General features: G+C 47.2%; 1 protein-coding gene across 1 annotated transcript; it reads left to right on the top strand.

Moving 5' to 3' along the window:
- Positions 1-790: 790 nt before the first annotated feature.
- Positions 791-22931, top strand: ZHX3 (zinc fingers and homeoboxes 3). The gene is made up of 4 exons (XM_040435126.1): positions 791-917; positions 11594-11680; positions 18453-21256; positions 22510-22931. The coding sequence occupies exons 3-4, from the start codon at positions 18565-18567 to the stop codon at positions 22518-22520; spliced, it is 2703 nt and encodes a 900-aa protein (XP_040291060.1). The 5' UTR covers positions 791-917; positions 11594-11680; positions 18453-18564; the 3' UTR covers positions 22521-22931.

Raw genomic sequence — 22931 nt, forward strand, 5'->3', positions numbered from 1 at the left:
ATCTTGAGTTCTCGGACGCTGCTTGCTGCGGTTTGCTCTCCGATATGGGAACCCAACCAAACGGAACAGAATGCATTCTCCGTTCTGTTCAGTTTTGTCCCCGTTGACAATGAATGGGGACAAAACTAAAGCGTTTTCCCCCGGTATTGAGATCCATCATAGGAAAAAGTAAAACGCAAATATGAAAGTAGCCTTAGGCGCAATGAGTTAGATCCTCCAGATAACGAGCGCTCCGACTTGCTTTACATAAGGAAATAATGGGGCTGATTGGTTGCTATGGGCAACTAAGGCAGTTTTCCTTGACACCAGTTTAGATTTTTTTGCTGGAATTTGTAGGACTGAGGGTGTGGCCTTACTGTATACGCCAAAGCAAAGACAAATCTGCTGTTTGTGAATGGTGCCTTATTAGCAAAGTATCTAATGCAGCTGGAGTTCTGTGAGTTTGGACACCAAATAAAAAGCAGGTCACCCCAGGGGGCATCCAGGGTTCTTTACTTCAGGGTGGGTCATACTTATGTTATATTAACACGCAAATTGCGTCAGACGGGGGTAACGCCATACCACGTGACATAAAGCTTTATTTTTTCCACATTTCTGGACGTTATAAACACAGACACATGGCCGTGTACGCACTTCCTTTTTAAATAAAGCTTTACAGTGATACACTTGGGGCGTGGCCATCCCCCGTAAGCACATCCAGCCCCTCCCCTCCTACATCCAGTCACATGGTTGCCCTATACTGGCGGCGGTTGGCGCTGGTTTAAGTTTGCCCTGCCCAGAGTTACAGAAGTCACGTGGTCCCCGGAGAGCCAGTCAGCCTATAGGACTGGGTTCTCACATCGCCAACGGCTCCGCCTCCTCCCGGGCCCTGAAACTGTCGAGTGAGGGGAACGGAGAGGCCCTGACACCGGTTGTCGGTGAGTGTTCTCGGTGAGGGCTTTGTTATTGGGGACCCCAGGCGGCGGGCGTCTGCTTTAGGGACGGAGGTCTGTCATACATATGGTGGGGGAGGTTCGATAGTCCTTAAAATGGGGGAGGGGGGCTGGACAGCAGTGCAGTCATGTGTGGGCTGTATGCGTATGTTAGTGGAGGGGAGTGAAGAGTTAATAACATTTCCACCCTAGGGGGCGCTGTCCTCAGGAGTGTGTCAGTGGAAGTTACATGGAGCTTCATATAATGTGTAAACCTAAAGATGAGGTGGGCGGGCTGCTTTACGTGTACGCCAGGCGGTTACGTAACTTGTTTGACTCCGACGTAAAAATACGTGCGACTTGTCGCGGGACTGTTTTAAAACTGTGAAAACACGGCCAAGTTGCGCGCAACGTACGTTAAAGTCCATAGAGTAAAAAGTGGCAGCGCAAGAGCCGCCATGTCTGGATTTTTTTTGCGACGCCGTTGACAAACATTACACGGTGTCGCCGTACGCCGTCCATCGCGTACGGATGGGATCCATTGCTGGGATCTTCGTATTCCCTGATGTTTAATGCGACTTGGGTCAGGTGACGGTCGGATCCCTTGCATTTCTAGTGACCGAAAGCATGTGCTTGAGCTCGTGCCACCATGTTGTCCCTTCAGCCAGGATTTGGGCCCTTCCCCCGTCCCGAGAGATGGCGACTGTACAGAGTGACTCACATCCCGGTGACTAAAGGGCCTTTCACCTGATTATTCCGCCACTGCCCGGCGTAAACGTGATGAGCGGTAATCTGTACTGATGTAAAAATCACTGGCGGCAGTTTATCTGCCCGTGTAAAAGGCGCAATGACTTAGATCCTCCAGAAAACGAGCGGTCCGACCTGTGTTTTACATATGAAAATAATGGGTCTTGTACATCGGTCCATATGACCAGAGCTGGGTCCTAGGGTATGTCCCCACCCTGGTATCCCCCGTAGATTGCCTCAGAGATGCTGTTCTGGAACTACAACTCCCAGAATCCTCCTTTCACTTGTATGGTACTTACGAGCACCGTATAGTAAATGTGCATGCTGGGAGTTATAGTTCTTTCATCCTTTATACATGTATTTCTCTGTACAGCATCCACATGGGCCTGGACATACTCTATGGCAGGGACGCCCAACTGGCAGCCCTCCAGCTGTTGCCAGATTACAACTCCCAGCATGCCTGAACAGCCTACAGCTATTGGGAGTTGTAGTTTTGCAAAAGCTGGAGGGCCGCAGGTTGGGCGTCCCTGCCGTATGGGAATTCGCCGGACCGCCGCTCTGTCCCCATTGACTATAATGGGGAGGGGGGCGGAGCTCAGGCGCAGCACAGCAGTGCACGACGAATAGCCGCCGGACTAAAAGTACTGCATGTCCGAATTTTTAGTCTGGTGGCCTCTCACCGCGAACTGCCGTGCTGCGCTGGAGCTCCGCCCCCGTCCTCATTATAGTCAATGGGGACGGAGCGGCGGTCTGGCGGCACGGCGAAATAGCGGCAGGACGGATCCGACAGGGTGAACAGCCTGTCGGATCCATCCTGCCGCTAGTGTGAAAGTACCCTAAGGCCTCCTGCACACGAATGTATGCGCCCCGTGGCCGTGCTGCAGGCTGCAATGCACGAACACCGACCGTGGGACAGCAGATTGCGGACCCATTCACTTTAGTGGGTCTGCGATCCGCCCGTTCCGCAAAAGGATAGGACATGTTCTATCTTTTTGCGGACCGGAAGTACAGGACGAAAGCGCTCCATTGTGCTTCCGTTCCGCATCTCTGGATTTGCAGAATGCCCACGGAACGGCACCAGTGTATTGCGGATCTGCAAATGCGGTCCGCAATACGGCAACGGGGCTCACACGTTTGTGTGCAAGAGGCCCAAGGCCCACATTTGCAACCATCTTTATATTGTTTCAGTGCATCTAAAATAAAATAAAAATAAGCAACTTTGCAAATAGTTTGAGAGAGAACTTGTCAAATAAATAAATAACGTGAACTACTATAATGTATGGATAGTAGAAGAGTGTCCAACCCCGGACTCCTAGGTGCTTAACATACAGAGCACACAGGGGGGTCCTTTATTATTATGGTGTATATCTGTCACCGATTCGGTTGCAGGGGGGCTTTGCGGCAGTTTCTGCCACTTTTCCCTTGGTCTCAAATAAGGCATGGCATCGGTGGGAACGCCCGTCTTATTATCATTTTCTTCGCCTGTTTTAGGCCTAGGGGCCAGTGCATCATGTGCCAACGCAAAGGGTTTAATATGCCGGTCTTAATAAATGACCCCATATATCCTTGAAATCTGCTGCCAGTTAACACATTTTAGTAGTTCAGGGCAGTTTTTCATGGGGACAAATTCACTTTATAAACGCAAAGTTACTTACTGGTTTGGATGATTAGTCAGGGGGAGTTCTCTAGAACATTGGTCAGCATCCGTGATGCGGAATTCCCACAGAACGGCGCCCGTGTATTGTGGATCCGCATATGTGGTCCGCAATACAGCCACGGGGCGCAGGAGGCCTAAGGCTGGGTTCACATCTGTGTGGACTTTTCCTTTCTGTTCCATCAGAGGAACATGGGAAAAAAAACTGATTCGTTAAACGGATTGAATAACCATTATAAACGGGGCACCCTCCGCTTCTGTCCGTCATCGCGCTGAGCATCGTACTGACGACTGCTGCTAATATTACACTGATAAAATTAACAGTGCTAACTGCGGAAACAGGTTTCTTGCCATTTTTCCGTACTTTGATGAAACAGAACAGTGGAAACCATTAGCACTGCAGTGATCTTGGGCTCATTTGGTAATGCTGTGGACGGGGATTTCTAGCCCGAAATGTAGAGTCACTGGTAAGATCAACGCGTTTATTTTACGGACTGGGAGGTCTGGATTTTTCTGTATTCTTGCAGTGCTCACGTTGGTTTCGCGTCTTAGAAATCAATGAAAAATTCAAAAGCTAATGTAAAGTGACCACTAATATGATGGTTCATCGCGCGCATCACTTTTTGGCTGCTGCAAAAATACAGGAAAGTGATGATTTCACCGAAGCAAATATAACCAAACTCCGACTTCTGATTTACTGTTACAGGGATCAGCTACCTTCGGAACTCCAGCTGTTGTGAAACTACAACTCCCAGCATGCTCCTTCCACTTCTGTGGGAGTTTAGAGAACAGCCAAGCAGGTGTGCATGATGGGAGATGTAGTTTCACAACACCTGGAGTGCTGGAGCTTGCTGACCCCTGCACTGTTAGGCCTCTTGCACACGAACGTGTTTTCTTTGTGGACCGTATGCGGAACCATTCACTTCAATGGGTCCACACAAAAAAACAGAAGTTACTCCGTGTGCATTCTGTTTCCGTATTTCCGTTCCGCAAAAGAATAGAACATGCGCTATTATTGTCCGCTTTACAGAGAAGGATAGGAATGTTCTATGAAGGGCCAGCTGTTCCGTTCCGCAAAATATGGAATGCACACGGACGTAATCTGTATTTTTTGCGGATCCATTTTTTTTGCGGACCGCAAAATACATATGGTCGTGTGCAAGAGGCCTTATATGGCTGATTTGTACCTATCGTATGAATCGTTTTCATACCCAAAGTCCGGAAATGTTGTTTTAAACAGAACTGGTCGCCACACAATGCGGTGCAATCTGCAAGCAGCATGTTATAGAGCAGGAGGAGCGGAGCAGGTAGATGACTTCAGTGTCCGGTCTTATCAGCAACTGACGCCTCCCCTGTACACGTAGCCGTCAATCACTGATAAAACCGCCCCCCCAGGCAACCGAGCTCAGAGATTGCAAGTCTTACAGTATCTTCTCCATTAAGCTATAGAGCTCAGCTCCTCCTGCTCTGTCACAGGCTCCCGCAGATTGCACTGCCTTTGTAGTAACAGCTTCTCTTTAAAGTAATTTGTATAGTTTCTAGTTTTTCATCATTTTTGCTAACCTGCTGCGCTGCTGGAGGCTCTGGACAGAATCCGTCTCTGCCGGGGGGAGGACTTGGCCAGCTGCGCATGTTGGGTAACAGTTGGCGACGTCCATACATCTGCGATTGATCCTATCGCTGACTGATTCAGCCAAGCAGCTCCAGGGCGGTATCGCACACAACTTTTTGTGGCACTTGATGCAGAGTTTTGAGCCAAAGCCAGGAGTGGGTTTGAAGGGAATGAGAAACATGGCAGAAAGAGTAACGTCTCTCTTCTGCTGGATCCAACAGAACGCGGTGTGTGGCGCTGAGGATGGGGTCAGTTATCGTGAAGGACCACCTGACAGATGAGCAGGATGCTTACATGCTTTATATGATACGGGGACAATATGTAAAGTGAATGGGGGATGAGTGATTGCGATAGCTGTGTGAAAGGCCCTTTAAAAGGATTTTCAGACATTTTACTACTGATGACCTCTCAGTATCTGATCGGTGGGGGTCCGACACATGGGCCCCCTGCTGATCAGCTGTTTGAGCGCTGTGCTTGGTATCGCGCTCAGCCCCATTTATTTATGAGGGTAAGCTGCGACTAGGCCATGTGTCCAATGAACTAGTCGTCACTGGTCTAGGGAAAGCTGTGAGAAGGCCGCGGGGGTCCGACTTGTATAGCGTTATTCGGAGCTAGTTATTGACCTGGCATTGGGTCGTGTGAGAGGACCCTCAGACTTCTGTCAGTAGATGAGGAACAGTTGTCCAGATTTACTAATCCTATATATATCAGGGGTAGGAAACCTGCACTCCAGCTGCTGTAAAACTACAACTCCCAGCATGCATACTTACTCTGCACTTCTCCGAACGCTCATAGAAATGGAACATGCTGGGAATTGTAGTCTGACAGTAGCTGGAGTGCTGAAGCTTGTCTAGACCTGCACCAGGTTTATCACAGGGCTGGAGGGTCAATCTGGTCTGACTATCAGTTGGCTTACTTTGAGACAGAATTGTGGCACGATTTTGGTGCATATTTGGTACGGCCCCTTTCTGAGGAGCGCCACTCATCATCAAGATTGTTGGATAAAAGTGTAGAAACCCTGGATGTGCCAGATTGCACCAATTTGCACTTTTTTTAGATAGATTTTTGACTCAGACGCACTAGTAAATCCAGGGCCAGCGTCTGACTTGTTGAAGTCGTGTGAACTCCTCATTGGCGGGGTTAGCCATATTGCACCTAGTATAGAATATGTGGCTTTACGCTCCTAGAAAAGGTAAGTGAACCACTGAAATATTTACTCGTAAGACGTTCTATTTCTGTTCATTAATTGACGATTACTTTTCTGGCATGTCCCAAACTTTACCATGAAGATACCGTTTTTAAATCGCATTAAGGCTACTTTGACACTAGTGTTCGGGTGTCCGCTTGTGAGCTCCGTTTGAAGGCTCTCACAAGCGGCCCCGAACAGATCCGTCCAGCCCTAATGCATTCTGAGTGGACGCGGATCCGCTCAGAATGCATCAGTCTGGCACCGTTTTTCCTCCGCTCCGCTCAGCAGGCGGACACCTGAACGCAGCTTGCAGCGTTCGGGTGTCCGCCTGGCCGTGCGGAGGCAAGCGGATCCGTCCAGACTTACAATGTAAGTCAATGGGGACGGATCCGTTTGAAGTTGACACAGTATGGCTCAATTTTCAAACGGATCCGTCCCCCATTGACTTTCAATGTAAAGTCAAAACTGATCCGTTTGCATTATCATGGTAATGCAAACGGATCCGTTCTGAACGGATCTAAGCGTTTGCATTATAGGTGCGGATCCGCACCGAACACAGGTGTGAAAGTAGCCTTAGCAAGGCCCTGAACCATCTATGGGGGTGCTACAGCTCTCTGGATGGCAGATGCCAGGGGTGGTCAGGATCAGGCAGTTGGATTCCAGGTGCCTGATCCTCTTGGTTTTCCAGCGGTAAACCACTACCAGAGCTACGGCAGCCTTCTCCCTTACAAGCGGCATGTGTATGTATGGTTCGGCAGAGAGACCTCTTGGCCATTTGGCTGACTGCGATCTAATGTGTTTGACTGCTTTAGGTTTTCCCTCAAAGTTTCCAAATGTGGTGTATCTTACTCCAAGACAAAGGGGTCGCGCAGTGGGTAAATTTTGGTGATCGGTCATCAATATCAAATCTGGGGGGGGGGTTCCCCTGCTGATCAGCTGTTTGAAGTGGAGGCGGCACTCGTCCAAATGAGCCGACATGCGGATAATTTAGCATCGGATGTAGTGCTGCCTCCTGTTTGAACTGCCGGGAGTTGGACCTCCACCGATGTGATATTGAGGACCTATTCTACACAACCTCTTTTATACATTTCCTAATTGTGTGTGTGTGTTGTTGTTTTTGCCTGTTCTTGTGATACAAGCATTTATAGTTTAGGCCTAATAGGAGACCCTGTTGCTTTGGCTGCAGAAGCATCATGTTAATGGGCTGGAGGAGCTGTAAGTACAGTTTTAGGTCAGTCTCACCCCTGCTCTAGAGGATGGTCAGTGGACCTGGGCACTCGGCCACACAGCTCCCATAGTGTACTGGTGTCATACAGGCCTCGTCATAAAACGAGTCACCTCACATTAGTCACTGGGCCTGTGGCTTGCTATGGGCTTAAACCTATCAAGAGCAAGCAGGAGCGCTATAGGCTCTCGGATCCGTATACCGGAGTGTGGTCAGTAGGTACTGCTGGACTCTGCCTCCTGCTGTCTGGTACATAGTGTTACTTTGCCAGTTGTCTTACTGTTCATTCAGGTTTGTAGCATCACTGTTAATTTCTATGGCCATGCTGTCGGGTGGAGTAACTTTTTCTGGTCCCCTCCGCCATGCCTCCTTTTTCTTGTTAGCAGGGCCCCCATGTGCACGAATGCCTAATGTCCGCCAGCCCCAATCTGTTCCGCTTCACTCTTTCCTTTTGCCTGTCAGGCTGATTGTGGGTCAGGTTTTCTGCATGCTTCACTACTCCCAGCCCTCCTGCCGCAATCTGATCATGCGCGATGTCATTTATTTATACTGTGGGAGTCCGAGACCAAGGATGGAAAAACACCACCCCCCTCCGTTAACAGGGGACGGTGCGGAGTACTCTGCAGCATCAAGACGGAGAATAACGCATCTGAGGTTTGGTTATTGAAATCCCCTCGTGACGGAGCGCAGTACGCTGGTGCCAGTTTCTCTCTCAATACGGCAGGCCTATGAAATAATCTCCTGGCATGCCTGCCTGTATCGAGAGGCAAGTGCCAGAAAGCGTGAACTTTGGCATTGATGGTAGATGGATATCACCCGTGTTTTCAGCTTCCTTCTAACCTGTTAGAAAAGCATTTTTACAGCAGCAGATGGGAAAGCGACTGTGAACATGATTGAAACAAGCGACCAGTCACACACAATGGTTGTAACAACACGTTCTACTCTCGCCACCTCTGCCAGCCTCTAAGAGTGTGTTCACACTTGTTGGATTTGCATATTGCAGAAATCCAAGGCTTAGCGTGCTTTTACATGGGCCAGCGCTGGACGAATAACAAGCGCCGATCAACGATTTACAAGTTTAAAGTGCCTTTCACACAGTACGATGCCAAGTTATTACGATCATTCATCCCCCATTCACTGTGCATATTGTGAACAGCACATCTCCTGTTTACACAGGGCGGTCTACTGCTGACAAATGATGATATAAGTACCTGATAAATGAGAGTTTTGGCAGGTGATTGGCAGCATCTTTACACGGGGCAATTATCAGGGATATGTGATCATGCAAACACTAATTTGTCTGGTATACTCGGATTTGTACCATGGATGTGCTGAGGGAATGGGGCATATCTGCATGAGGACAGGCTACTTATATTGCGGCAGATGATTCACCGCCCCCCCCCCCCCCCCCCCCAGAAATAGTGGTAAAAATCCACCAGGCACATTTCCTTTCCATGTGAATAGGATTGTGGAAACCTCATTGACTTGCATGGGATGTGGATTGTTGTCTGATACGAAATGGCCTTCAGTGTAGATGCCATGTCGAAACGTATACTGAAAAAGAAAAGAGTCGCCCGATTACCCCCAACTAGTGATAATCAACTATCTAATAAGAGCCCCCTGCCAGATGAGGTTGTGCCCGCAGCAGGCCTGTTTTCAGCTCCCTCCAGTCTGGGCGCCCCACTGGTATTTATCTGAAAGGATCCAGAAGTGCTGACTAACGTAAACAACAGTATGAGAATAAAAAAGGAAACATTGGGAAAAGGTGCCACGTGTTCCGAAGGGGGTTCCCTTTCTTCAGGCAAAACAGTGTAAATAAACATGAAACACGAATAGCATTGACCTGGAAGCCAGAGTCAGGAAAGATGCTTGGTCCTGTCAGTCTAGGAAAGCGGAGTAGATGTGGTGCTTCAGGGGCTCAGGCCAAACCCCACACTGCACCGAAGAGCTAATTTACATAGGAATAAGACGCTATATCACTCCGGAACGACACAGCGGAGACGTGTAATTAACGTATCATTTTTACTCCTAAGGGTCAACCCTGCCAGGCATTGAGAATGGTTAAATAGGGTTGATCCTGCTGATGGATGCTCATCAAAGATGTGCCACATTTATGAATGGCTCAGCCTTACTATTCCTATACATGGAGTGAGCTTAGGCCGGCTGCCTGCAGGATAAGGCTACTTTCACACTACCGTTCAGAGCGGGTCCGTCTGATGTCTGCACAGACGGATCCGCTCCTATAATGCAGACGTTTGGATCCGTTCAGAACGGATCCGTCTGCATTATAGTTTGAAAAAAATTCTAAGTGTGAAAGTAGCCTGAACGGATCCGTCCAGACTTTACATTAAAAGTCAATGGGGGACGGATCCGTTTGAAGATTGAGCCATATAGTGTCATCTTCAAACGGAACCGTCCCCATTGACTTACATTGTAAGTCTGGACGGATCCGCTCGCCTCCGCACGGCCAGGCGGACACCTGAACGCTGCAAGCAGCGTTCAGGTGTCCGCTTGCTGAGCAGAGGCTGAACGCCGCCAGACTGATGCATTCTGAGCGGATCCGTGTCCACTCAGAATTCATTAGGGCAGTACGGATGCGTTCGGGGCCGCTTGTGAGCCCCTTCAAACGGAGCTCACAAGCGGACACCCGAACGCTAGTGTAAAAGTAGCCTAAATCTTACCAGGAAAGATTAAAGGACCTTAACATGTATAGCTTGGAAGAAAGACGAGACAGAGGGGATATGATAGAAACTTTTAAATACATAAAGGGAATCAACAAGGTAAAAGAGGAGAGAATATTTAAAAGAAGAAAAACTGCTACAAGAGGACATAGTTTTAAATTAGAGGGGCAAAAGTTTAAAAGTAATATCAGGAAGTATTACTTTACTGAGAGAGTAGTGGATGCATGGAATAGCCTTCCTGCAGAAGTGGCAGCTGCAAATACAGTGAAGGAGTTTAAGCATGCATGGGATAGGCATAAGGCCATCCTTCATATAAGATAGGGCCAGGGGCTATTCATAGTATTCAGTATATTGGGCAGACTAGATGGGCCAAATGGTTCTTATCTGCGGACACATTCTATGTTTCTATGTCTGGAGTTGGACCTTCAGCAGGATGGGCGCTTTTCTCTGACTCTATGCCGACTATTGTTGGCGTATTTTGGCACAGGTTTCAATGCCAGAATTGTGGCGCCAAACTTAGCATAGGCCTTGCCCCCTTTCCTGTGAAGCTCCGCCTCCCTTTTGGGCACGTCGGAGTACTAGTTGGGCCAAAGTGTGGCACTTCTTAGACAAATTGTAGACATTAATAAATCTGGGCAACGGTGTGCTATTTTGGTGCAAAAATATGTCGCTGCGGGACCCTGGCCTAAAGAGGGCCCTACACGGTGAGATGTGCGGTCGGGTAGACGCTCTCATCCTTAGGCCTTTTACAGATTCATTCTTTCTTCATGAAGGGAGAAGGATTGTGTAATTGGAAATATTCCTAATATGTTTGGGGGCCCTCTGAGCGTTCTCGTCCTATCCTGCCTTCAGACTCCGGTTTGTTCTGTTTTTTTTCCCTCCCTGAACTGATTGTGTAGGAGATGTCCGCAAAGCACATTTCACACCTCCCTCAACTGTGCCGAATGTACAATTTAACATGGGGGATGGGGCGAGCAGCGGCCTCGCACATCTTTACAGCGTGAGCAGGAAAAGCTTGTCAGATCCAGAAGAACTAATGCATCTCTGCTCCAGTAAGGTGGTGGGCGCCCCCTACAGATCAGCGGAACCTGCGCCCTCCCGGGTTCATGTGTGTATGCCGAATTGCTGCGTCACTGCACGTGGATCCTGATGTCGGCTTTGTCTCTGCGCAGTATTTTTCCATGACTGAACCCAGCAACCAAGTCTGCAGACGGCAGAACACGCTGTTCTGGTGTTACTTGGCCAAGTGTCAATCTCTTTCCATTCTGGCCACTGCAGGCATATCGGGGGCTTTTTGTTATATAATCGGGGCGCCTGTGACTGCACGGAAATGCTGATGGCGGTTATTTAGTGTTCGTGCTTTGCTGGGACCCGACTTGTTTTTCTTAGGGAACAAAAAGGAACATTTCCATGATAATTCTGTTTCTTCTCCGCACATTAGATTTGGAGAGTGTTTGGGATTTTTACAAGATTTAGAGCAGAATATAAGACAGGAGAGGACGTCCCATTTATTATTTATATAGTAGCCATGTACTCATGTCATTGTGCTCACACTATGCTCTCCCTTTTTCTAGGTGGTGGACTCAGTAAGGCTGGCTTTACACGATACAACCATTTTCAGGATCCTCCTGCGACTGCTGACGATCTGATTACAACTAATTGTACGTGGTAACTCTTACTTTGTAAAATCACTCACTGAACTATCCTGAAAAATCATGCACATTGTGGTCTTCTCTATGGACAATATGGCCCCATTCACACGGCCGCAATTTAGTTCCGCATTTTGCGGAACGGAATTGCGGACCCATTAATTTTTATGGGGCCGCACGACGTGTGGTCCGGCTCCAGAAATGCGGACCCGCACTTCCGTGTCCACGTTTCCGGTCCTGAAAAAAAATAAATAGAATATGTCCTATTCTTGTCCGCAATTGCGGACAAGAATGGGCATATTCTATTAGTGCCGGTGATGTGCAGTCCGCAAAATGCGGAACGCACATTGCCATGTCCATGTTTTGTGGATCCGCAAAACACGTTACGAACGTGTGAATGGACCCTATCTCTGTACTGTGAAAGTGAAGCCTGGCGAGCTCACCGGAAAACCAAAAGTTATCCCCTATTCACTGGATGAGAGATAACGACTGATCTCGGGAACAGGAGTCCTGGAGGTGCAGTCGTGTGCCCTGCCGCTCATTCTCTATAGGACTAATATAGAAAAAAAACGGGAACGCCTTGTATTTGTTGTGCATACACGTTAATCACAGGCTGTATGTAGTTTGTATCCCGCATGGCGTGGGGTGAGTACTGTACTTGGCTATCTCCAGCAGAGTCCTATAGAGAATGCGGCAGGGTGCGTTCTCACGATTGGGGGCGGTTGTACCCCAGTAGTCAGTTGTACACTACTTTTAGTTACCAGAGTACCTGTTTTGGATTAAAAAAAATGAAAATAAAAAAGCATGACTTGCCTAAACTGATCTGCTGCTGTTCTGTCGCTGCTCTGGTCTGCGTTGCGTCAGAAATGCTTGGAAAGGTATGTTGAGCTAATCACTGGCTGAGGCGGGTCACCACTATGACCAGTAATAGGCGGAGTGGTACTTTGCCAGCATTCTGGCCTACTGAAGTGGGGAGCACAGTTTTTATTCTTTACGTTTTTGAATTTTAAATTCTGCCTGAAGATAGCCTGATGGTAGGAAAAAGTGGGGCACGGGCAGGGGATGGTGTGAAACAATCTTAAAGGGAGTCTGTCACCACATTTGAGCATATTCGACTGATCAAATAGCGTTATATGTGCCGCCCAGAACTTTAAAAAACGGTACCTTTGTTGTATCTAATGGAGTTTTCTTTCAGCCAAAAATGAACTTTTAAGATTCTGTAAATGCGCCCTCTCAAGTGCCCAGGGCGGCGTCTCAATCGTCCGAGCCCCAGGCAGCACCTCCTCAACGGCTCATAACCCGCCCTCCGTGTGCCTCTGCCCGCCCGTTTACTCTCCTCCTCTCTCCTTTTTCCACTGCGCTACGAATTTGACCGCGCAGCCGCAGTGGAAAAGGAGAGAGGAGGAGAGGCACATGGAGGGCGGGGTTATGAGCCGTTGAGGAGGTGCTGCCTGGGGCTCGGACGATTGAGACGCCGCCCTGGGCACTTGAGAGGGCACATTTACAGAATCTTAAAAGTTCATTTTTGGCTGAAAGAAAACTCCATTAGATACAACAAAGGTACCGTTTTTAAGTTCTGGGTGGCACATATAACGCTATTTGATCAGTCGAATATGCTCAAATGTGGTGACAGACTCCCTTTAAGTGTTACTTACCTGCTGAATCTCTCTCCCATCACACTGACAATGTGTGACCGCTGCAGCCAATCATTGGCCTCAGGAGCGCAGCTTTGCTGTAGCATTCATGTGTTTCAACGTGTCGGCACTGCAGCCGGGTCTGAACGCCCTCATACACATTAGATCTGGACCTACTGGAATGGGTGGGTTTGACGATAATATAATGTGTATGGGGTTTTTTAGGTTCTAAACCCCCCTGCCTCACTGTTGTGTCTATGCTGGTGCAGGCTCCCCACTATATTTCTGAGAGATGCAGGTTCATACACATCCTCCTTTTATTTAATCATTTTTAGGCCATCCTAAAACATTTTCCCAGCCCCACTATTTTGAACGTACTATGTACGTACTACGTCCGTAATTTGGGTCCGCGTTCGTTCCGCAATTTGTGGACCCATTCACTTTCAATGGGGCTGGAACGGATCCGCATCCGCAATTCCATTCCTGAACAATATAGAACATGTCCTATTCTTGTCCGCAATTGCCGACCAGAAAAGGCATTTTCTATTATAGTGTTTGTGATGTGCGGATCGCACATTGCAGGTGTCTGTGTTTTGCAGATCCGCAAAACGCTTACGGATGTGTGAATGGACCCTTAAAGGGGTTTTCCAGGGAATAGGATAGATCATTAATATTGATTGATGGGGATCCGACTCCCTCACCGATCAGCTGTTTCCACTAAGTGAATGGGAGCTGAGCCAGCCTCGAGTTTCTGAACTAGATTCCACAGCAAAAATACACATCAGACTTATCCACCATGTGTGGTCCGCTTTTTGAACATGCCTTAAGGGTGTATTCACATGCAGCAGATTAGTTTCAGAAATGTTTGTGTCCATACATTGGATATAGAGGTTTCTGCAGCAAGCACATGGATTTCTGAGGCCCTGTTCACATTAGTGGGACAGTATTAAAGTGCTGCAGCACCTCTGCCGCATGTGAATATGCTCTAATTTGCCAAATAGTTGTGATTTATTTCACCGCATTAGCATAACGATCTTCTATAGATGGGTGAATGTCTCACCAATGAGGTGTGAGGCACTTGCCGTCCTGCTGAGGAGACCTTCAGATTTGCTCACCGGTGAATGAGCCATGAACAGCCTCGGTAACAGCGACTATATATAAGCACTTTCCAACAAGGGGTGTTTTTTATTTATTTATTTTTTTTAATTTTTTTTTTTAAACAGATCTGGCTGTGACAGAGTAACGTGAATGCGTGATGTGAACGCGTTGCGCCCGCACTGAAACCGGACCCATTCGTCTCAATGGGTCTGTGTACATGAGCGTTGGTTTTCACGCATCAGTTCTGCGTCGCGTCAAAATCGCAGCTTGTTCTATACTCTGCATTTTTCACGCAGCCCTGGCCCCATAGAAGTGAATGGGGCTGCGTGAAAATTGCATCGCATCTGCAAGCAATCACGGATGGTTGCTAAGAGATGTTTGTAAACCTTCCGTTTTTTTTTATCACGCGCATGAAAAATGCATTAAATCGCATTGCACCCGCACGGAAAAAGCTGAACTGAATGCAATCGCAGACAAAACTGAATGAACTTGCTTGCGAAAGCGGGCATTTTTCACTGAATGCATCCGGACCTAATCCGCTCACGCTCGTCTGCAAGGGGTCTTAGGTGAAATGCACACGATCAGGATTGCGTGCGGATTTGCGTGTAAATTGTATTCTATGAGAATTTGAAATTCACAATTCACACGATGCAGATTTATTTATTTTTTTCGCGCAGATTTTGACCTGCGGTGCGGATTTTAAAATCCGCAGCATGTCAATTTATTTTATATTTCCTGACTGAATTTTCTTCATTCACTTAGTAAAATCCAGTTGATGCGGATTGACCGCACAGATTTGCCTGCGAACACCTGCGGATTTCAGTGTGGATTCTCCGCACATGAATCCTGAACGCGTGCGTGTACCCTAAGAGGAAAGTCAGCCGAACCTGCCAATATAAGCGGGAGTGGCCGACTGTCTTGCGTGTATTGGGGGAGTGGGGGTTGGTTCTGATTCTTGATGACCGATGTTGACGGAAAGATGGACCACACATGTTGGGATACTGTGGGATTCTTTCTTCTAACAGGAGATAATGCGCTGCTGGAGCTCTCCCCGTTAAGAACACATGCACGCTCGGCTGAGCATGCATGCATATAGGAGAGTGGGAAAGTTCAGCTGAAAGCTAATGAAGGTGCATGAGCACCAAAGTGTTAACTAATATGACAGGGTGCAGCTCAGAGGTTGCAATAATGCTTCATTGACAACTGAACGGCCACGTTTAAGCTTTGCAAAAAGTCTCCTATCTATTACTAGGCATGAGACTTGTTTTTTTTGCCCTGAAGTGCTCTATCAGCCCTGCCTATGTAAAGTCTGTTCAGTCACTACCCGCCTGCAGCATTAATCCTGGCACGGGCGGCAGGAACTAAATAGAGCCCACAGCGGCTATGCTGATACACCGCAGGAGACCAGCACTGGCTGAAGCCGTGCTCCTGCTGTAGCGGCCAGTATTGGAGAACTCCGATCCTGGCTGATTAACGCCTAGATGCTGTGGTCAGTAGTGTGTGGCATCTATGCAGTTAGACAGAGGAAGGGGCCTTATTTTTATTTTTTAAGGGGGGATAAAAAAACACTTCTATTTTATTTATGTTCACAGGATGTTTTAAAGGAAATCTGACACCAGGATAATCGCTATTGAAGTAAAGCCATGGCCGAATAGCACTTAGTACCTTATTTCAAGATGTGCCTTTGTTCCAGCAATAGACGTTTTTTTCCCTCTGAAAATCCAGTTTATTTGGTATGCAAATGAGCCAGTAAGGTGCCCAGAGGGGCGTCACTCTTGCAGGAAGGAGCCCAGACACGAACCCTGCCACAATGTGTCCACCCACCGATCCTACATCACATTAAAGAGGACCTTTCACTACAGTAAAAATGTAAACTAAGTATACAGACATGGAGAGCGGCGCCCAGGGATCTCCCTGCACTTACTATTATCCCTGGGCGCTGGTCCGTTCTCCCGGTATAGGCTCCGGTATCTTCAGATTTTTGGCTCAACTGGGAGGAGCCTGCCGGCGTCTCCTTCTCCCAGGCTCTAGCACTGGCCAATCGCAGTGCTCAGCTCATAGCCTGAGAGGTTTTTTTTCTCTCAGGCTATGAGCTGAGCGCTGCGATTGCTCATATACCGCCTCTCTTGGGCTTAATCTAAGCCTACATTTTTAGGGCAGTGTAGGACCAGCTACATTTATACTCTGCTCAGAAGCCCCAGGCAGATGGGTGTTGCTCAGTCTAAGAGGCACTACCCTCATTATATACTACAAGAAAATGTAGACTGGCACATTCATATACATTATCACAGGTGCTTATCCATCAAGCAAACATGGTTGATAATAAAATGGCTGCACAACTTTACACTTACAAACAACCATGTTTGCTTGATGGATATGCACCTGTGACTATGTATATGAATGTGCCAGTCTACATTTTCTTTAATGTTATCTTTATTATACAGGTTACAACAAACATGGAGACATGCTATTATTATGTAAAAAGTAGTTACCAAATATGTATAATTTTTTATTTATTTTTATCTGAGCACAGTGAACACTGTAAATTTAAGGGCTCTTTCACACTTGCGTTGTTCTTTTCCGGCATAGAGTTCCGTCGTCAGGGCTCTATGCCGGAAGAATCCTGATCAGGATTATCCCCATGCATTCTGAATGGAGAGAAATCCGTTCAGGATGCACCAGGATATCTTCAGTTCCGGACCGGAACGTTTTTTGGCCGGAGAAAATACTGCAGCATGCTGCGCTTTTTGCTCCGGTCAAAAATCCTGAACACTTGCCCATTGAAAAGCATTAATCCGGATCCGGCCTTAAGCTAAACGTTGTTTCGGCGCATTACCGGATCCGACGTTTAGCTTTTTCTGAATGGTTACCATGGCTTCCAGGACACTAAAGTCCTGGCTGCCATGGTAAAGTGTAGTGGGGAGTGGGGGAGCAGTATACTTACCGTCCGTGCGGCTCCCTGGGCGCTTCAGAGTGACGTCAGGGCGCCCCACGCGCATGGATGACGTGATCACATGGATCACGTCATCCATGTGCATGGGGCGCTCTGACGTCATTCTGGAGCGCCCCGGGAGCCGCACGGACGGTAAGTATACTGCTCCCCCGCTCCCCACTACTACTATGGCAACTAGGACTTTAATAGCGTCCTGGGTGCCATAGTAACACTGAACGCATTTTAAAGACGGATCAGTCTTCAAATGCTTTCAGTTCACTTGCGTTGTTACGGATCCGGCGGGCACCTCCGGCAAATGGAGTACACAACAGATTCCGAGAACGCAAGTGTGAAAGAGCCCTTAGGTGTAAAAAAAACTATGGCGGAATTGCTTTATTTTCTATGACCACAATGTTATCACAAAAAACAAGATGTCAAGTTCTACATTGACATAAAAAAAAAACAGCCGTCCAGCAGCATCTTAACTCATACTTTTCCTTGGCTAAAAACGCTTCTCAAAAAAAGCCCGAAATAAAACCTAGTGCGACCTCTGGAGCAGATATTGCTGTTTGCAGTTGCTCCACAAGCCTGGTTTCTCCTTCGTCAGGATATCTGTGAGATCCACACCGGCTCAGAATTCTCCTTTGAAAAAAAAATGAATGGCTTTGTCCAACCCTTTACAAGTGATGGCTTATCCACTGTTTGGCAGGGGTCTGACACCCCACTGATCTGCGGTTCTGCAGTAGCTCCTGCTCCAGACCTCCACAGCTCCATCCTTTGTACAGAGGACGGAGGAAGTTGCTGCAGCGCTTCTCTTGTTGAAGTGAATGGAAGTAGTGCTGCGGTAACTGTCTCTGTCCAATGCACGGCGGATGGAGCTGTGGAGGTCTGGCTTCTGAGATACTGCAGTACAACTGATCAGCAGGTGGTGTCAGACCCCTGCCGATCAGCTAGTGATGGCCTATCTTGAGAGTAGGCCATCACTTGCAAAGGATTGGACAACCACTTTAGGGTATAAATCTAGAATTGCATATGTTTTGCTAATATATGAACGTAACAATTCAGCAGATTATAAAATGTCAAGTAATCTGTATATTTCCTCTTCTTTTTTTTTTTTTAGGTCTAGAAGTCATCTTGGTCCAAGTGTAATGCCTCGCAAACCATCCACCTGACTTTGGTAGATAACTAGTTTACCTTCTTATATTGGTTTTGTGGAACAAGAAATTGACACTATGGCCAGCAAAAGAAAGTCTACCACCCCTTGTATGATACCCATCAAGACCTTAGCGGTGGAGGGTAACACTGATATATCCGAAGAAATCTCCAAAGATGAACCCCAGGAAATATTACCAGATGCAGATCTTATGGACGGTGAAACTGATATTCTAGCGAATGGGCATGAAAACGTTGACGGCATGAGCTATTTCTGCAAATACTGCAACTACGGCTCTAATGAGACCAGTCCATTTGTTGAACACATGAATACTAAGCACCTTGACTTTAGAGAAGATCCCTCATATGTTTGTATCGCATGCAGCTTTCTAGTAAAAGACCCTGAGGAACTAGAATCTCACAACTCTGATAGTCATTTGGGGAACTCTGATCTCTCCTGGACTGTGGCCAAGCACGAGAATTACACTGTGGTGGAGCAAAGTATTGGTCCCACTAACACCACTCAAGATGTGGTTGTAGAGAGGCATGCTGATGATTACTCCGAATTATCAATTACTAAAACGCCCATCATGAAGATTATGAAAAACAAGCAAGAGAAGAGATTACTCAACCACGTAGGTGACGAGTTTGAGAAAAAAAGCCGCACAACCCTTAGAAACGGCTCAGTTTCCACAAGTGGCGTCAACAACCTTGTCAATTCTACCATCTTGAATGGATCCATAATAGGAACTGTTCCTGTACTGCAACCCGGGGTGACTCAGCTAGTATCCTTGAACTCTCCCCAAACTGTGATCCAGCCCAAACTTTCCACAACTATTATTACACCAGTTTTACCCAAGCAATCCTCTGTCCAGAAAAGTCAACAACTTCCCACTGCGAAATCCCTCCCGAAAGTAATGATTCCTCTGAGTAGCATTCCAACATACAATTCATCCATGGACTCCAACTGTTTCCTGAAGAACTCTTTTAATAAATTCCCTTACCCTACAAAGGCCGAGCTTTGCTATCTAACCGTAGTGACGAAATACCCCGAAGAGCAGATCAAAATCTGGTTCACAGCACAAAGACTTAAACAGGGCATTAGTTGGTCACCTGAGGAGATTGAAGACTCGAGAAAGAAAATGTTTAATACTGTAATCCAGTCCATTCCCCAGCCTGTGCCGCAGCCGACTATAACTGTTTTGAATGCACCACTCGTAGCAAATGCAACTAATGTTCATCAGCTCATCCAGGCCGCTCTTCCAGGCCAGATTGTCAGTCAGCCACAAGGGGCAGGGGGTCTGCTTGTTACTCAGCCCATTCTAACCAATGGCATTCAAGGAACTACTTCAGTGCCCATCACCACATCCTCCGTAGCCTCTGATGAGGCCAGTACAGGATCCTTATCTGGGCTAGATTTTGATTATCATACAATCTCGCCTGGTATGCCGTCACCAAATGCGTACGATCCCAGTTCACGGTGCAAAAAGTCCCGACAGCAGCTCGGCGCGCTCAAAGGCAGCTTTTGCAAAAGCCAGTTTCCTTCACATAGTGAAGTTGCGAGACTGACGAGAATTACCGGCTTGGCAACCAGAGATGTTAGGAAATGGTTTAGCGACAAAAGGTATCATTTCCGCAACAAGCCAGCCTCTTATGGGATAGGAGCAAGTGACCATGACCCCACCTCTGACATGATGTATGCCATGTTAAAAGACGCAGATACAGATTTTGCACTCCCAGCAAGTCACACGCCATCTCATACGCCAAGGAGACAGTCGTGGCATCAGTCGCCAGACTTCACAGTCACAAGATACAAGGAGAGGGCACCGGAGCAGCTGAGAGCTTTGGAAAGTAGTTTTGCACAAAATAATGAACCTTCTGACGAGGAGGTGAACAGGCTACGGACTGAGACTAAAATGACAAGGCGTGAAATAGACACCTGGTTCTCAGAAAAACGCAAGAAGGTAGCTGAAGAACTCAAGAGAAAGCAAGCTCGGTATGAAGAGGAGGAGGATGTTTCTGCTGAAGAGATGGAGGTCTCTGATAAAGTTTTTGATGACTCTGTGTCATCTCTAGTAGATTCCTCGGTGTCGGAGAGGAAAGTAAACCCAATAAAAATCAATTTGAAAGCTCTTCGTGTGACTGAATCGGGGGACAACCTTGAGAGCTCAAAAGATTATACCGTACCTAGTAATGGCAGTAGTAGGCCGTCAACGCCACAAAGATATAGACCGTCTACTAAGAAAACTGCCAAGCAGCGAGATTCCTTAAAGCAGATGTTTGTTAGAACCCAGTGGCCGTCGACTGACGAGTACGATATCTTGGTGGAGCACACAGGGCTGACCCGATCAGAAATTGTGCGCTGGTTTGGGGACGCCAGGTACTCCTACAAGAATGGCAACCTAAAGTGGTATGACAACTATAAGAAAGTTTTTGCAAACAATAAGCCTATGTACGTAAAGCCACTTTTGGATTACTACAGGAAGTGGCATGCATTGAACGAGGAACATCTTGAAGATTTGTGTGAGAAGACCAGCATGACTGCGGAGGAGATAAGGTCTTGGATTGCACTAAAATTAGAAGAGGACATGCAGCCTCCATTGGAGGAGGCTGGTGAGGAGCCACAGTCTGTCTGTGAAGAGACACCCGAGGTGCAGATAAAAATGCAGGAGGGCTGGTTAGAGCCATCTGAAAACAGCGAGTCTTGGGAGCCTGCATCTCAGGAGATGCCTGCCGACTTGGTGTCATCTCAGCCGTCGGTTGTCCAGCTAGGTAAGGAAATGATGTGGTTTCTAACTTGTAAAATGCCTCTCGAGCAAGATTTTTCTATCCGCCCTTGATGATCTTTAGAAATTGCAGATTTAATTTTCTGTCTCTCTGTCTCTCTCTGCCTCTCTGTCTCTCTCCCTCTCTTTTCTGTGCATTTAAAATAATCAATATACTCCTAAACATATTTCACCCGGTTTGTGAGGTCTTAGTAGAGCAGCAGTGTCCTTTTTCTTAGCAGTCACCCTATACATTTCACCACCAGCCCCTCACTGGTCAGTTCTGCTGTGACTGAGAGGGGGTCATTGCTGTGATTTGACCTTTGGGAGAGAGGATGATTGGGGGTCCTGTTTGGCAGCTGAGAAAGCGGTAGCCTGCTGTGACTGTTTGCGAAGTTAGGAGGAAATGGGAGAGTCACTTAGTACAGGAGAAGAATCGAGCAGAATATTTACCGCTAGAGAGACTAGGCACTGCAGCCACCTGAGATCTGCTCTGACTGCTGGTGGGCCAAGGGGTTTGTAAGACCACATTTGCTAAAATGCCTGGTTGCATTGCAATGACTGGATTTTTATTTTTTTTAAAGGGCATCTGTCAGCAGGTTTGTACCTATGACACTGGCTGACCTGTTACATGTGCACTTGGCAGCTGAAGACATCTGTGTTGGTCCCATGTTCATATGTGCCCGCATTGCTGAGAAAAACTATGTTTTAATATATGCAAATGAGCCTCTAGGAGCAACAGGGGCGTTGCCATTACACCTAGAGGCTCTGCTCTCTCTGCAACTGCCGCGTCTTCTGCACTTTGACAGGGCCAAGCAGTGAAAACATAATCACGTCTGGTCCTGTTAGAGTGGCAGCTGCAGATAAAGCAGAGCCTCTAGGTCTAACAGCAACGCCCCCATTGCTCCTGGAGGCTAATTTGCATATATTAAAAAATAATTTTTCTCAACAATGCGGGCACATATGAACATGGGACCAACACAGATGCCTTCAGCTGCCAAGTGCACATGTAACAGGTACAAATCTGCTGACAGATGCCCTTTAATGAATCACTCCTCAGCTGGGTTGCATGAACTTGACCCCACAGTGATGCTGCCGCCTACCAGGCTGGCTGCGATTTGTCCAGGACTGCTTGGGTTGATGTCCAGTCTAAGTTTTGGTACAATCTGGGTCTAGTAGTAGAACAAATTGGAGCAGATTGTTATGATTAATTTTTTTTTTTTTTTTATGTGTTAATGCCTTCTAAATCTTGTCTTTCAGAAGCTGACTGAACAAAAGGAAACCCCTCCGTTAACCAAGGGGAACATGATCTCCAGCCAACTCCACAGGGATTCACTTGGCTATGAAATGTATGCATTGTGCCCCCCCATAAGACACGATGAGCACAATGCCAATGCATAGGAAATAAAGGGACCCTAATGCCAGGAGCCAAACTCTGTCCATTGTACATACCATAATCCAGACTGTGCATCCTTCATTCTGTTTCAGGCTTTGTGCTGCCCTATAGTGCTTTGTATTTTTATATGCCCTGTTCAGTTCATTGGTTTGTGTATTGGTACAGATGCTTATTTATATTACAGAATAATATAACCATTTAGTATTCTTGAAATGATTTAATACAGAACTTTCTAGCGAGAAGCTTGTTTGGACTAACTGGTTGTAAATAAAGTTTTGTTTCTCTC

The sequence above is a fragment of the Bufo bufo genome, chromosome 6, assembly GCF_905171765.1.
Source record: "Bufo bufo chromosome 6, aBufBuf1.1, whole genome shotgun sequence".
Taxonomy (NCBI): domain Eukaryota; kingdom Metazoa; phylum Chordata; class Amphibia; order Anura; family Bufonidae; genus Bufo; species Bufo bufo.

Excerpts from the sequence above, each read along its gene's own strand:
- ZHX3 (XM_040435126.1), top strand. The coding sequence starts at position 18,565 with ATGGCCAGCAAAAGAAAGTCTACCACCCCTTGTATGATACCCATCAAG.